At 44.9% G+C, this 14,735-nt stretch overlaps 1 protein-coding gene across 1 annotated transcript in view; it reads left to right on the top strand.

The window, feature by feature from the left end:
* sptbn4b (spectrin, beta, non-erythrocytic 4b) overlaps nt 1–14,735 on the top strand; it is an 86,543-nt gene that overhangs the window by 44,164 nt on the left and 27,644 nt on the right. Inside the window, exon 22 of the mRNA XM_008291105.1 lies at nt 4,409–4,555. Coding sequence (XP_008289327.1) covers nt 4,409–4,555 — 147 coding nt within the window. The remainder of the gene's footprint in view (nt 1–4,408; nt 4,556–14,735) is intronic.

Consider the following 14,735-nt stretch of genomic DNA (forward strand, 5'->3'; position numbering starts at 1 on the left):
CAAATAGTCACAGTGACTGAAAAGCTCACTACTGCCCCTAGAGGCCTGGGGCACTTCCGTATATTTCTTTCTGTTTATGCACGCCATTACCACCGTATGATACAGTCCCCGCAGCACGTTTCCAGAGTTTTTACATGACTTGTCTGTGTAAATTGGTTTTAAGACTTAAAGTTATGCATAATTAAAGGCGTGGCTGCTTCGCGTGACAAGTGGACGCCATCATCGGACAGTTCATGACCCAGAAACATTTGCATGACCAGCCTGAGCTTCTCTCATACGCTACAGGAGAGCTAACACGCTTCTCTGGGTTTTTTTTTTTTTTAGTGCGACTATCTTTAAAGGACGTCACAAACTCTTGCACTATTCAGAGATGTGATGCAGTTACAGATCAAGTTTGTACCTCTTTAACGTGTCAGTATGGTGGAAGACATGTCACGAGCAAAATTAGCCGTTAGCACCATGGTGGATGGGGAAACTGCAGTCTACCGATGCCATTCTCAGAAACACGGATTCAGACTTCCTGGTTTTCGTATGTCACAAACCTAAAGAACCAATCATGTCTGCTCGCAGGTGGGGACGTACAGTATCTTCTTCAGAAGCAGTTTCCGGTTGTGTACGGCTGAATTACTTCAATATTACAGCTTGTTGTTGTTGTGTAGTCGTGTTTGAGCAGGTGAGCTGGTGTGCTCGAGGAGTTTTTGTGGGTTAAATCAGTGACCGAAGAGGGACTTTAATGTAGACTGAAATTCCAGCAGAGCAAATGAGTGCTGTTTTATTACAATGCACCAAACAAAAGGCTGATAAAGTAGTTTGTTGTTTTTTAAATTTGTGTATTTCATGCGTTTTATTTAATTTCATCCATGGGTTTGGTTTAGTCGCTGAGTTCTCTTCGATTTTCCAGCACCCTGACCCAGGAGGTCACGGCCAGTTTTGCTTGAATAAGTCTTGAAAAAAGCATATTTTCCCCTCTTATATAATCTTTAGAGTCCCTCATCGGCCTGTCTGTTCCACTCCATCCACAGCACAGCTCTGTCTTCGGGACAAAAGGCGACTGAAGAAGTGACCTCAGTTAGAAATCGTTCTGCAGCTTTTTAGCTGCTTTCACCTTCTGGTCTGTTTAAAGAAAAGAGCAGGTGTTTGCCTGAAGGCCGAGTCGCTAAATGCACTGTGTATAGATAGATGTAACACACATGTAAAGTCACTCTATGTAAACGTCCTGCTGCTGCTAGACTTCCTGTGAGGATAAACAGCACCGAGGTTCACTATCACTGAAACCTCTTCATATGGAATCTGCACTAAACTAGCAGTTGACTCGTTAGTTCGCTTAATTGAAGTCAGACACTGTGTGATTAAGTTGCCTCCAAAGAACAACACCAGGTTGACCTTGGAACACACCATTATATTTCATGGTAACCTTGCTTTGCCAGCCCGTTCTGTACAACATAATGGTTCTGCTGCACCTCATTATTATGTATTGTGTTTCGTTAAATTAATCAGAGTTGTCGCGGGCCAAGCTAAGAGAAGCATGTTCAGTCGACATAGTGGCCAACACTGTGGTAAAAATTAATAAAGTCTTCATTGGAAATCTTGCTGCGATGGCTTTCTGAAATCAGGGATCAACCGCTCTGGGGTTTTCAGTGTTATTCATTGTTGGTAAATAAGAAACGCTGGTAACCGATATTTGGAACCGATATTGCACGTTATAGTTTAGCAGCATGTGTTAGCATTTCACCTGTCATTTATATCTACACTTCTTTATTAATAACGATTACCACAGCTGATTATGTACGCTAACGAGAGGAGTTCTTTCACTTTTATTGCCCATCAAGGCCCAGATCTTAAAGCATCATTAATTATTGTTCTCCGGACTCTGTTTCAAGGTCATCTGCCTCCTAGCTTAGCCGCTAGCCGTTAGCGTAGCCACTGTGAAAGCAGCTAATTTCCTGGTTTTTGGCTTTTGTGCTTGTTGTTCAGGGTTTGAAGGTTGTGTCTCTGCTGGAGAGACGAGATGACTGATACCAATAATTAGAGAAACACCAGATATCAGCTTCAATAATCAGTCGAGTCCCACTTTAAAAATAACAGTTTAACGTCACCAAAATTCGCTAAAGAGCAAATCGATAAATTATCAAGATTCTTGATGAATGTCCTCGACTAATAGACTTTTTAGTCAGTAGCTCTCTGCAGTTTGTTTCCTAATAGAATAGAATATTTTTTATTGATCCCCAATTGGGGTAAATTTACGAGCCACAGCAGCATCCAGAAATACAGAAAAGAAGTACTAGGAAATAACGATAATTAAGTAATAAAATAAGTATGTACACAAGATGACAAAAGTATACGATTGAATGACAAACATTTACACAGACTTGTGCAAAATGAATTATGACCATGTGGGTCAACATCAGCCAGAGATGCTGATGTTGTTCAGTCTTATTGCAGCTGGGAGGGTCGATGGCGCTCCTTCTTGCAGGACGGATGCCTCAGTCTGCTGCTGAAGGAGCTGCTTAGAGCCCCCACGGTCTCATGCAGCGGGTGAGAGGGGTTGTCCATGATGGATGTGAGCTTTGCTAACATCCCCTCCTCACCCACCTCCTCTATGGGGTCCAGGGAGCAGTCCAGAACAGAACCGGTGGCTAATGTGGCTTTTCTCAATGTGGACTAAAACCACCAGCTTCCAGCGTGACGATGAAGTCCGATGACGCGACGATGACTCCGAGTCCTCGTCAGTCCTCCTCTGACTCCCCTCCTCTCCCTCCTCCTGTCCTACGTCAGACGTCTCCTCCCTCCTTCCCTCCATTCATCCGTTCATTCATCCCCCCTCCAACGCACACGCTCTCCTCCTCTCGCCCTCCTTCAAAGCCTTTACAGTCTCGAGGGGGGCATCGGGCCGTGACCCTGCGTGACCTCTGCAGTCGTGCATGCGTGCATGAAGCTGGCGACGAGCGGAGAGGCGTCGAACCGAATCCAGCCGAGTAAATCTATCAAATGCATCCTGATAAATCACCGTCTTGGTCCTTTTCCACCCGTCTTCCTGCCATCAACGTCTTTTCTTTCCATCTGCTGCCTCTCTCTCTCTCTTTCCTCTCTGCTTCACCACTGCAGCAGGCGAGAGTACAGCTGCTGCAAGGGAGGGGAAAGATAAAACAAAAGCAGAGAGAGTTGTTGGTCTGTTAAAGCAGCCACAAAAAGCATCCAAAGCCCAACCCGCCTCCCCCCCTTTCCACCTTCTTCCCCTCAGCATCATTAGCCGTGACCGGTGAGCCTGGAGGCTGCATCCCCTGCTCCCCCCATACCAAAAAAAAAAAGATCCCAATGCCAGGCTCCTCCCTCTCCTCCCTCTCCTCCCTCTCCTCCCTCTCCTCCTCCATCCCCTCCATCTCTCCTCCGAGCAGCCAGGCAGCTTTTCCATTCGCCTGCTCGCCGAAGGTGTGAGGCAGGAGGGGAGGAGCGTCTGTGCACCGGCTCGGCTGCCTGCCATTTTATTGTTTTGGGGAGGGTTTTTTTTTTTTCTTCTTCTTCTTCTTCTTCTTTTCGCCTCTCACTCATCCTCCCCCGCCCTCCCCTCCTCAGCAACACAGCAAAGAGAGAGAGAGAGAGAGCAGCGAAGGTAGCGCAGCCTCAGTCTGAAGTCTCCAGTCTGTCTCTTCCCTCCAGTATTGTTGTTATTTATCCTCCTGCATTTTTTTTCCTCTCACCTTTTCTTTTGCGTCACCGCCTCGCCTCGCCTCGGCTCTCTCCATTTCCTCGCTCTTCCTCCCCTCTCTGCGTCCGGCTCTGCGGTGGAGATCGGTCTTTACATGTGTGTGACGGCGGACCAGCGAGGATGCGGATGCCAGCGGCTGCCTGCAGCTGCCACAACCCCGTGGGCTGTTCCCGTTAAACGCTGCCGGTAAACGGGCTATTCGGTCGGGGTTAGGAGGGAGAGAGGGGGTGGGTGATGGAGGTGCAGGTGTGAGGACGATGATGATGATGAGGGGGGAGAGACGAGGGTGCTGACCTGAATATTTTGGCGATGCTGTCAGCGCAGGCGTGAGGTTTGCTTGCGTGCAGAATGGTTCTGTAGCTCGGCGGCTGGTTGGAGGCTGGAGGCGTGCGTGGGTCTGTGTTGATGCCGCGGACGGCGCCGTGCACATGTGAATCCCCGCCGCCATGCTTGTTGGTACACGTGTGTCTGCCTACATGTGCCTGCTATGCGTCATTAAGTATTCATGTATGTGTGCGTTTGACCTTGTGTTTCTCGCTGTCTGTTTATGCGCTCCAGGTTTTATTTACGTTCCGGTGAGAACATACGTGTGTGTGTTTCTCTCGTGAACTTGACACAATTTCATCATGCAGCGTTTGTGAGGAAAATCTACAGTGTTTGTCCGCTGTTAACGCCTCCCTCTCTCTCCGTTCTCTCGCCCAGCTGGGGGACTGGGTGTACGAGAAGATGCTGATGGCGAGGGACAGCAGCCGAGACGAGACCCAGAAGCTTCACAAGAAATGGCTGAAGCACCAGGCCTTCATGGCCGAGCTGGCCCAGAACAAGGAATGGCTGGACAAAATTGAAAAGGTGAGCGCTGCTGCTTGTTCAAAGGATGCAAAACAGATCTCCTGCTTGGATGTTCACAGGCTCATTCTGGCTCTGAGTGGGGTTTTTTGTTGGGGCCTTTAGCTTGTTGGACACAAAGCAACTGTGGAAGTGATTTTTTGGGGGTATTTGACTGTGGAGGATGTTAATAAATAAGAATATAATGTTGGTTAGGAGTTGAAATCCTGTACACAGGATACAAATGGTGTTGTTGACGTAGTAAATAGATTGTTTGTTGGCTTGAAACGTGCCGCTGGACACCAAAGCCCATCGAAGTTGTGTTATGTTTACAAAATCACAACATTTATCAGAGCCAGAAACTGTAAAAACAAACTGTTTATCTGTGTCCTGCTGCTTTTCTTGAGAATCGTCACCAAATCCGAGCTTTAAATCACAATATTTCATCAAAATCGCTTCATTGGAGGTGCCTTGTTTAAAAAAATTGCCAAAAATCAACCAATTGCTTGAACCAGATTCTGTAAAAGACAAGAAATTTTGCTTTTCTCTGCACCACTGTGAAATCAGCAGTGACTCAACTGTGACCAACAGTCACATGGGAAAAATTCGGCTATCACCATTGTTTTCTCTCCCCTAGTACTTGTATCAGTTTAAATTTTTTGACTAAAGCATTGCATCCAAGACATTTCTGAGTCATCTCTGCTTCTAGCCATGCTTGTGCTGTTTCCATAGAGGTGTAGGACTTTATATTGTGGCGGAAAGTGAGGAGAAATGTGGCAAAAACCACCCAGAAACCGCCGAGGCTTAAAAAGCGCTTAACATCAAGAGCCGCGTCTTTATGCTAAACCACGTACAATAGATGCCGCCTAAGCTAACTGTGCTAATGTTTAGCAAAACAAAACACTGTTTTGATTTTAGGGCTAAAATTAATCTCCCATTAGCTGCTTATGTGTGAAATTAGCTTTTAGTTTGTAAAGATTAACGGCGCCTGGAGAATTCTCTGTGAAGGTTGCGATTTATTTTGGTAGTTTTAAAGAGAAGAGTGACCTCTGACGTCTGTTTACCTCCAGGCAGGCGTCGCTGATGTCTGCGCGGCCTTTCACGCCCCCAGTGTCACATTTGTTTTAACCTGATTTATACACTGGTCCTTGTGTTAAAGCACTCAAATGCTAAACTTACTTAGCAAAGCGTAACAAAGCCAGTGGCAAGGGCAGGAAGCATTAGAGGAGGGTTTTAAATAGAGAAGGGGGAGCGCCGCGACCCTCAGCGCCGCTCTGCGTTCCCGATGCTATCAGTTTCATATTAAGCAGATTTACACACACACACAAAGCCGCACATGTAATTGGGTTAGCCAGTGTTTCCCCTGCTGCACGTCTGGGTTGTGCAGATGCACGCTCACCTCTGGCTGGATGTTCGGAGCCAGAAGTCCTTCTCATGTCTGATTTGTGATGTTTAATGTTGTGTTTTTAGCTTGAGAGGGGCAGCGAAGGCGACGCTTTGCTTTCTATGTTGTCACCCCAGTTTAACTGCGTTTTGCACCCGCTTTTAAAATGTGATGTTCCCCAGAAAGCATGCTCACAGATGAAAATAAAATGAGCTCAACTTTATTGGTCGCCGACATGTTTGAGCAGCTGATCACAAAAGTACCACGAAGCTAAAATAAAAGCATCGAATTAGGGATGCACGACATATCGGAGACGACGTCGGTATCGGCCGATATTAATGTTTTTTCCGATATATCCGTATCGGTCCGATGAACAAATTTAGCCGATGATTGTCTAACATCAACGCCTTCGTCTCTACGTTTGATATCGCTGCTACTTCACAGATGTTTTCACTTAAATGGTCCTGGACTTAAATATGTTTTACTTTTGTTACGTAATGAAGAAGACTTTGGGTCTAATTTGGCTTCTTTTGAATAGTTTTCAAGTTCTCACAGTGCTTACTCATTTTTGCAAAAATCGAATATCGGCATCGGTAATATCGGTTATTGGCGATATCAGAAATCTTGATATCGGCATCGGCCAGAAATTTTAATATCGTGCATCAGTAGATCTAATGAAGGTATAATAGAGGAAATGTACAAGACATGATGAATTCACGTTGATACGTACAGACATGAGATGAATTAATAACATACATGAACGCCATTTTAATTTTTTAGCTAAAAGTGAAGGTAAATACATAAAAGGTGACACAACACTCATTCTTGTATAGCCGTTTAATGCATTTAAAGTCAGCTCGACGGTGACGTTTGAGGCTTTGGATGCTGATTCACGCCATCAGGTAGATGGTCATAACCAGCCGCCTCACTGCGCCTGTTACCGGCTCAGATTTAGACATCGTACTTGTCGACCCTCCGGAGGATTCAGCGTGAGTAACAGTGAGTTCTCTCTGGACACATGGAGGCCGATGGGCCCATATGGGCTGTTTGTAGAAAATCAAACGTGTGACTGTTTGGTTAGCAGGCTGTAATTCTATCTGATGGAGGTTATGGGATAAACAAATGCTGCCGGTACATCTGCTCCGAGGAAAGCCAAAGAGACGCTGCGTTTCTGATGAAGCAACGCTACATTTATTAACATAAAGCTTCACGCCGCTAACTTAAACGTTGCTATACTGGGTGGGTTTCAGTCGTACTACTGTGACGGCACACACAGCTGTCTGTGGCTCGGTCCTCTGCAGTCTTATTCTGGGCAGGGCTGAACTCCCCTGATAGAAGCTCGGTGAACGAAGCCAACGCACTGTTATCTGTGTACACGCTGTTCTGGAGAACAGCTGCTGACCTGCTGAGACTACAGCTGAAATAAATAGATGGTTATTAGTTGAAAGACGTCAGATTCGACGAGAAATGTGAGTTTTGTTTTGTTTGATAAATTGAATCTCTTCAGGTTTTGGACTAATAATGGAACAAGACAGCAGCTGGGGAAGATTGTTTTTGGTTTTTTTTGCTATTTCTGACATTTTATGAATCAACCAACTGGTCAGCTTTTGAGATAAAACTGGCAGATTAGACGCACAGTGAGCGAAGCCAACAAACTGTTTTGATTTGTTTGGATTATTAGTTGAAAGACAGAAAACTCATCAGCGACTTCTGTGATAATTACAATATTATTATTTCAGCTCCTGAAATATGAGAAACTGAAGCTCTGCCTCGTCTTCTATTATAGTAAACTGAACATCTTTGGGTTTTAAGCAGTTAGTGAGGAACAAAAAGCAAATGGAGATGACTGATTTTTAGTTTCTTTGGTTGTCTTTTTATTAATTTTTTTTAGCAACGTTAAACCTCAAACACAAACAAAACAAAAACGCCCCCTGCTATACCGGATCAGAGGTTACATATCGTATGTGACACGGATTTGTGTACAGAGTTGATGCAAAATTAAGAAAGTTTATCAGCAGACACACTTTCAAAGTGGGACAAAAACGGCAGCCACTGATCATAAAATTTCCCAACAGATCCTTTTAGTGTATGTCTAATTTTTTTCCAAATGTAAATGACCCATAACCTCTTTCACCCAGTGGCCGTATGCTGGAGGACATGGATCTTTCCATTTAGACAGTCTTAGTCTTCGAGCTAACAATGAGCAAAAAGCAATCGTGCTAGTTTGGTGTCTGCTTCAGGGAGCATTCACAGAGACCACCCCAACCAAAGCAGTCAAAGGACAGGGCCGTACTGCCTTCCTGCTAATGCTGGAAAAAGATGGACTGCCATTGACAGGCCCAAAATGTGTGTGATCCAGGTCCGGCTTGATGCCGCCGGTGTACCACTTTAACCTGAACCACAGCACGTCTCGGTGAGATCGAAGAACAACAGATGGACGACTGATTTATTATTTTTTTGCATGATTTGATGTTTTCAGCTCCTTCAATGTGAGAAATTCTATCTTTGCCTTCTCTTGTATTACAGTAAACTAGTCGTGTTGCCTTTAAAAAATCACTGAAGTCACACCATTTATCAGATCCAGAAGCTGTAAATCAGAGAGAATCGTACTGAATCTGTCTTTGAACTACTCGTCTGTGACCTGCTGTGACCAAATCTAAGCTTAAAAATAATAAAATTTCAATAAAATCACTTTTTGCATTAACCAGATTCTGTAAAAGACGAGAAATTTTGCATTCCTCTGCGCAACACTTAAACCTGCAGTGACTCAACTGTGACCAAAAGTCATTGCGTGTTATTTTTCCACCGTGTCTTTGTGAAATTGCAGCTGTGCCTGGTCGTACGTTCTAGTAAACTGGACTTGTTTGGGTTTTTTTGGGGGAAAAAGCAATTTATGAATCAGCAATTAATGACTCAACCGGCTGCCCATGTTTGGATATCTGTACTGTATTTGGTTCCATGGCTACAAAAAGTGTTGAACTAATGCTCCAACCAGCTTAAATAAAACGCATCAGACGTTTAAGGTGGCCAGCGTGTAAAAGTAGGTAGAGCCATTAAATGTTTTTTAAAAGGTTCTTAAAAGGTTTTTTATCTCTCCGTCCTTTGTCCAGTTGACTGATAGCTGTAGCGTCGGGGTTAATGGCCGTAGAGCTGCTCGGTGTTCCTGATTACCTTCTTCTGCTCGTGTGGCCCCGTTGGCGTGTCTCGATAATGCGCCGTGGGTTTAAGATGTGGGGGCATCGGCTGGCTGATGTGATGTGGAGAGGTACAGCGCTGCGTGGTCAGAGAGCCGCTCACATTATACATTCATAGGTCATGTGCTTATCTGGAGGAAGAGATGGGTGAAAGTGTGCACAGGAGGAGAGAGGAGTAAGAAATCGAGGAGAAAGTTGGCGTTTCTTCACGTTTTTGCCTCATTTTTCTGCAAATATCAAACGCTAAATGTACGTCAATGCACAAAAGTGGCATTAAAATCTCATTATTTGCATAAATAATGTGAATAATTTGCATTATTACTCTGGAAAATAATTCAAATGAGGCTTTTGTTTTCTGTTTTAAAAGCTCCGTTCACCTGCAGCTCCAGAAATATCACATATGCTGTCGCTGTTGATGTATAAAGGAGTCCATTGTCTTTTTTTTTTTTTACGCCCACGAGCTAAGTATCAGAATAATGCTAAGTGCATTTCTTTGTTTTCATTTTTAGATGAAAGTATGTAATTTGGCTGACAGTGAAAAACAATGACAGCCTACACAACAACCGGTACAGAAAACATCAAATGCTCGCCGCTGTTGGTCGACTTTGAAATCAAACGCTGTTAAATTTGCTTTTTTTTTTTTAAAGCTGATAATATAATTAAACCTGGAGCCACTCTGGACTGGAATCCACTAAATCATATTTGCAAAGCGTGCAGATGTTTCTGTTTCTCCTGTTCACACTACAGGATGAGTGTCCTTCCCGTCCCAGCTAAGATGCATTCAAACCTCATTCAGACTCCAAAATAAAAGCACATGCTGACACCAATTTGTCCACAGAAACACAGAGCAGAAGCTGCACTGAGTTTGGATGCTTAACTAAAATGTGTTCGTATCAGTTTTAGTGTCTAAACTTGTACAAGATCATTTTCAACTTGTTCCTCCCAAAAGTCAACCAAAACTTTATATTTGTTATCTGACAATCGCGTGCAAAGACTCGTTATCTGAACGTTGACAGTCTGTTTGTTAACTTGTGCAATCTGTGCCTCAGAAGTGCGAACAATATGTTGTGAAACACGGCCCAGAGGTTTGTGTGCACATGTTTTACACTGTTATTGTGAAAACCTTTCTAGTAGGGCTGGGACTTTAAGGTGTTAATTTTGATTAATTAATTACAGAAAACACGATCGCACCTTTCTCAGTTCCCTAATTTCAGCCACACCGGTGCAAACACTCCAGCTGCTAGGTGGCGCTAATGCACCTAAAGTTTGCGAAGAAGATGCACAGGAAGCATCGAGTGAGACAAGAAAGTTTGGTGACCAGACAAGACCACATTGCTTGGCTTGTTTTTCTTATTAACGCCTGATGCTCTGTGTCCACCGGGGCCATTTAGCCAAAATTTGCCAAATTTGCATAAAGTTAAGGTCAAGTCTACTTTATGCAAATGAGCTCGTGGGCGTGTTTCACTACACAATGAATGGGAAGCAAGAAATAGACGGATCCTGTGGACACGAGGCAGCTTGGACAAGAGCGTGGTTGTGTGCAAATTGTGCACCATCCATCCATCATCTCTACACCTTAATCCTCACTAGGATGGAGCTGGAGTCTATCCCAGCTGACTCAGGGTGAAGGCAGGTTCACCTGGACAGGTAACCAGTCTATCACAGGGCTACACTTAGAGACAGACAACCAAGCACACTCACATTCACACCTACAGACAATTTAGAATCACCAGTTAACCTCCTTTTTAGACTGTGTGGGAGGAAGCCGGAGAGAACCCACGAACATGGAGACTCCACACAGAAAGATCCTGGGTGTCTTCACCGGGACTTAAACCGGCGACCTTCTAGCTGCGAGGCGCCGGTGCTAACCACCGAGCCACCGTGCAGCCCAGCAAGGTTGAACATAATCGCTATAGTTGCACTTTGAGTTAATCTGTGACTGTAATAGAGGAAAAACGCAGATAAATATAGATGAAGAATAAACATCTTTGTTGTTTAAGTTCACGTTTGTCTGTTCATTGATTCAGTCGTCAACCAGAATTCATTCGATTTGAAGAACTTACGCTTATTGTGTCAATGCGATTCATTAATAACAAAGCCTCTAATTAACTAGATTGTGTTTTTAATCATGTCCCACCACTGCTTTGTCGTTCAAGGAGAACATTTTTGGAAACAGACTCAACATCGTCTGTTTAGAGGTTGAAGGTTTGATGCTGTTTGATGGGACACACTGATCTACGACGAGCTGATCCTCGCCGGTGTTGAAGCGCCGACTTGTTGGTGTGTTTCCGGCTCTGCTCCTCGTAGCAGACTGTAGTCACACCAGGCCGTCTGGCTGTTGGCAGACCGACAGGGCTTAGCTTCTGAAGTCATATGTGGCAGCCATGTTCACCCCACAAGCCTTCTCTGTGGCCGTTGCTTAGCAACGTGCAGTTTTTTTTTATTTTTTATTTTTGCGAGTTAACATCCAGTATTTGGCTTTGTTTCGTGGCAGCGCCGGTACAGATCCGTCCTGGTTGCTGACTGGAAGCTCTGGCTGCGTCCCGTCGTGGCCTCAGAGCCGGTCGGACTGATTGTGTTGCTGCTGCGTCCAAACGTGTTGCGTCCTGGTTGTGTCCTGGTTGTGTCTCTGTGCCGGTGTCCTCTGAGAGTCTTCAGTCTATTTCTGTTCGGGGTAAGAACCCTTCTCTGCCGTGAAGGACTCTGAAGGAGGCCTGCTCCTTTCAGGGGGAGCGCTGGTCGTCTGTGTGTCTGGATCTCAGGGTTTGATAAACATTTGCTTTAAGGATGAATCAAATAACCTCCAAAACAAGTCAGCTGCTGTGTTTATCTTAAACGTCTGAGAGTCTTTGGTGGCTGCAGACCAGGTTTGTGTCTTTATGTCAGATTGTTTTGCTCTTCCTCAGGCTGACATCAGGGTCACAGCATAGCCTTTAACATTAGTGATGTACTGGTTTGTCCAAAAACGGCATTATTTACTCTGGTGTAAAAAACCTGAAAACTTCTCCATCTTCTTATCAGACAGACGTTTTCTGATCAAGAACATCCCGTCTAACTATCAATGTTCAGCCACACAAAGCTTTACTGGTTTGAGGAGGTGTTTAAATGATCAGCCGGTAGTTTTTCATGCAGGCAGATGAAAACAAACAACCTGCAGATGCACCGCTGATCCTTCTGCTATGTTTTGGCCTTTCTTGGCGTTGCGATGTCCACGAGAGAGACATCGTTGACGGACGAGCAGACTAAAAACAACTCGTCAAAATACGTGTTGGAGAGATGCGCTTATATTAAAGAGTATTATGATATTGCTTTCAAGGTGTGTACAGTCGTGACTCGATGATCAGACGCTAAATGTAAAAGCTTCTGTTATGTCGGATTGTCAAGACGGAGGTCCAGATACGAGGAGGGCTTGATGCTGGAAGGATCATTAGTTGTTAATATTCATTGTTCATAGTTGTTATAATAACTAGTAGTTCTGGTCCTAATAGCAGTTTCTGTTCTCTGGATATTCAGGCCCAATTAATGATGAATATCTGAATATACTCTGTGGTCGGGGGACACTTCCACCCCGGGGCAGCGCTCTGACGGGGTGGAAGTGTCCAGAACACACAGGCAGTACTTGGCTGCTGATGCTAGTTTAGTTAGCGCTCACACTTCTGTTTCCTCCATCGGTGGCGGCGGGGGAGTGGCAGATACGCTCCACCGTTACCATCCATGTTTACTTCCGTAAACACTGAGCACGCTCGCTGCGTGTGACGTCGTCGTGTCCTCTTCTGCGCATGCGGGACACTTTTGGGTCGTATGAAGTTCACACAGCAGATCACATACAAGTCGCATTGAACTGGAAACGTGAAGGAAGTCACAAAGAAATCCTCATTGAGCATCAAGTCCTGCAGTGTGAACGTAGCCAATCTGTGGGATTGTTCAGTCAGATAATACGCCGTCATCCTGATTGGTGACATTAAATGTCATGTCGGAGTCAGAATCCAAGGCTGTCGCGATGTTAAGGCTGTTTTTATGAGTTCTGTTAATTTTTCCTATAAACCCTGTCGGATAGCAATGTTTAGGATTGTTAAGGGTCGGATTATCGAGTCACGACTGTATTTCCTTTATTGTCATGTACAGAGAACCGAGTGTTGAATCCATTAAGCTTTGTTAAAGTTTCAAGCTAAACCTGTTGTAGCTGAATTGCCAACAAACCTCCTGCTACATGTGAGTTTTGAGGCAAAGTAAATATTAATCCTCATCCGAACACCTAATGAAGTGAAATAGTTCCAACAACACTCATGTACGATATAAGTCACTCTACAAATGTGCTTCAGATGAATCTCCAACAACATCATAAGTGAGGAGAAAACCCACAATAAGTAAAACTCCATCACACGTTTGTAGGGAAGCGCGTGAGAAAGAAAAATCCCACAAATGAAGACTGAGCCAGTGATCCGGTGTCAGGGACGCCTCGGCCGACCTCCTGCATGATTACGATGCACTTTGCGTCGTCTCGTTGTGACGTCGAGCGGCGACGCGTCGCCTCCTTCCTGTGCTTGCAGCGGTTGCCGGGCAACAGCTGCCCAATCCCGTCTCCCTTCTCCTCTGTGGGTGTGTGAAGGTCATTCCTCCATCCTCTCCCCTCCTCTTTCTCCCTCCTGCTACTGTTTCTGCTTCCTCCTGTTCCGTCCTGCGACCCGGAAACCGATTGAGGTTCGACATCACACAGGACGTTCCGGTCACCTAAATGTGTTTAAGTTAAGACGAAGTGAGGAAACTCATCCTGTGTGGAGGAGTTTTAACAGCTGACAGCACACGTCTGATCAGAACCTGCTAATCGATTGGTCGGCAGGAAACAGTTTTATTATAAATTATATTTAACGCTGCAGATGAGACAAACTGGATGAATGTCGCAAACAAGTCTTTAAAGTGTGCCAAAGTTTTTCATCTGTAATCCAAAAAACTTTTCTTTTCCTTCACTTTTTTTTAAAATTTAGCATCCCACTGCATCTTTATTTTATTCAAAAAGACGCTGGTGGTTATCATTATAAGTCCTGTAATAGCCTTTAACCTCTTAAGACCTGGAGGCCACACAAACATGAGTGAAACTAATCAGGGAGGGAAACATGGGCAAAGGGAGGAAGGAAAAACCCAACTGGGAGAGAGATCCCTACAGAATATACTTATAAAAACCCCCAAGATCATCAGACAGGCGAAGCTACGAGGACCCACGTTTCTGGAGTGTTGAGGTTCATCCGACAGCAGCAGCAGCAGCAGCAGGTGTGGGCGCAGCGTAGAGCGACGGTCCAAACCTAATAAGCCGAGCTTCGCGGTGTTCTGGACGTTTAATCGATAGCTGCTGTTCTGTCGCTGACGGTTCTTCCTTCAGCGACGTCACATCTCCCGCCTGAAACTTCTGTTTGTGAATGAACCACCTGAAAAAGTCAGAAAGAGGAAAAAATAAGAAGATTAAAACGAGGAGACGAAACAGATTTTATCCACTCGTGCAGGTTTCTGGTTCCTGAGCTAAAATAGAACCTTTTTTTTGTTGTTCTATCGATGCAACCGTCGCCTGTCGCTCTGTAACGCAACTCTGCGGCGCTCGAGACCAAACACAAGCTGCTCGCCGTCGCTTCGG

This window comes from Stegastes partitus, unplaced genomic scaffold (genome assembly GCF_000690725.1).
Source record: "Stegastes partitus isolate 25-593 unplaced genomic scaffold, Stegastes_partitus-1.0.2 Scaffold717, whole genome shotgun sequence".
Lineage (NCBI taxonomy): Eukaryota > Metazoa > Chordata > Actinopteri > Pomacentridae > Stegastes > Stegastes partitus.